The 2,200-nt window shown below is 53.7% G+C and overlaps 1 protein-coding gene across 2 annotated transcripts in view; it reads left to right on the forward strand.

Annotated features, from left to right (window-relative positions):
• Positions 1-872: 872 nt before the first annotated feature.
• DIXDC1 (DIX domain containing 1) overlaps positions 873-2,200 on the forward strand; it is an 81,797-nt gene continuing 80,469 nt past the window's right edge. For both annotated transcript variants that reach the window (XM_019510556.1, XM_019510574.1), the window contains exon 1: positions 873-1,367. In XM_019510556.1, coding sequence (XP_019366101.1) covers positions 1,227-1,367 — 141 coding nt within the window. In that variant the 5' untranslated portion in view covers positions 873-1,226. The remainder of the gene's footprint in view (positions 1,368-2,200) is intronic.

Raw genomic sequence — 2,200 nt, forward strand, 5'->3', positions numbered from 1 at the left:
AGGTACCGCCTGGCCCGCGCGGGGGGCAATTACCGCTGGTCCCCGGGCAGAGGGGGCAATTAGCCCTGTGCCCATGCAGAGGGGGCAGTTAGCTGGGCAGAGGGGGCAATTACCCCATGCCCCAGGCAGAGGGGGCCATCAGCCATGTCAGCCTGCAGCCAGGCAGGGCCGGCGTGCGCGTTGCCCCGGAGATGCCGTGGGGAGCCCGAGCCCCCTTGGCCCCCGCAGCCACGGCCCAGCTGTCCAACGGGCCCACGACGCGCCCGTCTCGGGGGGCAGCGGGGCAACGTGAGGCGGCCGCAGGGCTTGGGGTCCATTGCTGGGCCTTGTCCTGGGGCCAGGGAGAGGCCAGGAGGAAACACGGCATCGGAGGCGTCCTAAAGGACAGGAACGTCAGCCCCGGGATGTTTGGAGGCACTGCTTTCTGGAGATGCGGGGGTAGATGGGTTTCCTCGGAGGGAAAGTGTATTAAAAATGTAGTGAGGGAGGCCGAAGTTGCATTAAAGGAAGGGGACGACACAAAGGAAAGTGCAGGCTGGCTGTCAGAAAAAAATGCTGTAATAGAAATATTTTCAGCTGTGGAATAGCTTCCTAGAGGACACTGGGGAAATGCCATTGCTGTGGTGTGGGATAGAGAGTGCCCGGGAGGGCAGGGCTCCATTGGCTCCAGTACAGATGGAGGCCGCCGAAGGTGGTCGGTGTTCCCTGCACGTGCACTGGGGAATAACCCAGGCCTTTGCGAATGAGAGCCAGCATGACCAGACACCTGCGTTACGTGTTTGGGGAATAGTCCTGTCACTAGACCTGCTTGCCAGGTGAAAGCAAATGTAAAAGCACAATACATTCGGAGGCCAAGCCGGCCTGCATGCTAATGTGCAATTCTAGAAATCTTTCAACGCTAGGAATCCCAAATCCTGAGACTGATGTGTTGAGTCTTGGAGGGGAGGGGAGCTCTTCAGAGATGGAAGCGGGAAGCTTTCAGTTCACACTTACAGGCATTATAGCAGTCACAGCTCCCAGATGCTTTCATGACTCTACCCAAGGGAATAGTGGAAGAAACCACCAGTTTCTGGGGATGTGTTTGTAAGGCGGAGGAGTTTGCAAGTTCCCCACTCGGGAGCCTCTATATCCTTCGAGGCATTTTCTGGAGGAGATGGAAGAAGATGGCAGTTTCTTGGTTTTCTTTTGTGTTTTGGCAAGGTAGCGTTTTTGCTTAGTAAGTGTTTATGCCATACCTTTTCTTCAGTCCAGGTATCCAGGGGGAGAGGCTGCTGGTCTGCTGCGTTGGGATCCATGTTGTGGGGATGGACATGGGAACTCCTCTGGATCTGGTGCCCAGCAATGTATCCCAGCCTGCTGAGCCCCCGGTAAGTCTCCCACAGTCTCCGTCTCAGTGATTCTCATCCGGGGTATCACAGCATCTGGGGAAATCATTTCAAGAGTGCCACAGGGTGCCACACAATGTTAACACTGTTAGGTTTCTAAACACGATTCACAAGATAAACCCAGAGATTTCAAATAGAAATCCATAGGTGTGGCCTTCGACAGGTCTTTGCAACAGAAAAACTGCTCTGTTATTTTTCTGTAGGCAAAAAATGAGTGAAACTAGGGGTGCCACAAGTCTATCCAGGGTGCCTTGAGCCTTAAAATGTTCAGAACCACTGCTCTATTCTATCCAAGGAGGAAGCTTCTCTGTATATAGAGCAGTGTGGGCTATCGGTTGGAGCAAGGGTGCTAAGGGCTTTGCTTCCTGTGCCTGCCCTGACTTGTCCAAGGTGACATGAACAAATCACGTTTCATAGTTTCATAGTAGTTTGGGGTCAGAAGGGACCTGAACAGATCATCTAGTCTGACCCCCCGCCACTGGTAGGAGTACATGCTGGGATCAGATGATCCCAGACAGGTGTTTGTCCAAACTCTTTTTGAATTTACCCAAGGTAGGAACGATGACCACTTCCCTAGGAAGTTGGTTCCAGATCCTAGCCACCCTAACAGTGAAATAGTGCCTCCTAATCTCTGACCTGAACCTATTCTCCAGCAGCTTCTGGCCATTGTTCCTCATTACCCCAGGTGGTGCTGGGGGGAATACCTATTTGCTGCTGATCTCCCCTAACGAGTTTGTAGGCAGCCACCAAATCCCTCCTCAGCCTCCGCTTGCTGAGGCTGAACAGGTTCAGGTCCCTCAGCCTCTCCTCATAGG

Source organism: Gavialis gangeticus, unplaced genomic scaffold (assembly GCF_001723915.1).
Source record: "Gavialis gangeticus isolate Ggan-Ray unplaced genomic scaffold, GavGan_comp1, whole genome shotgun sequence".
NCBI lineage: Eukaryota > Metazoa > Chordata > Crocodylia > Gavialidae > Gavialis > Gavialis gangeticus.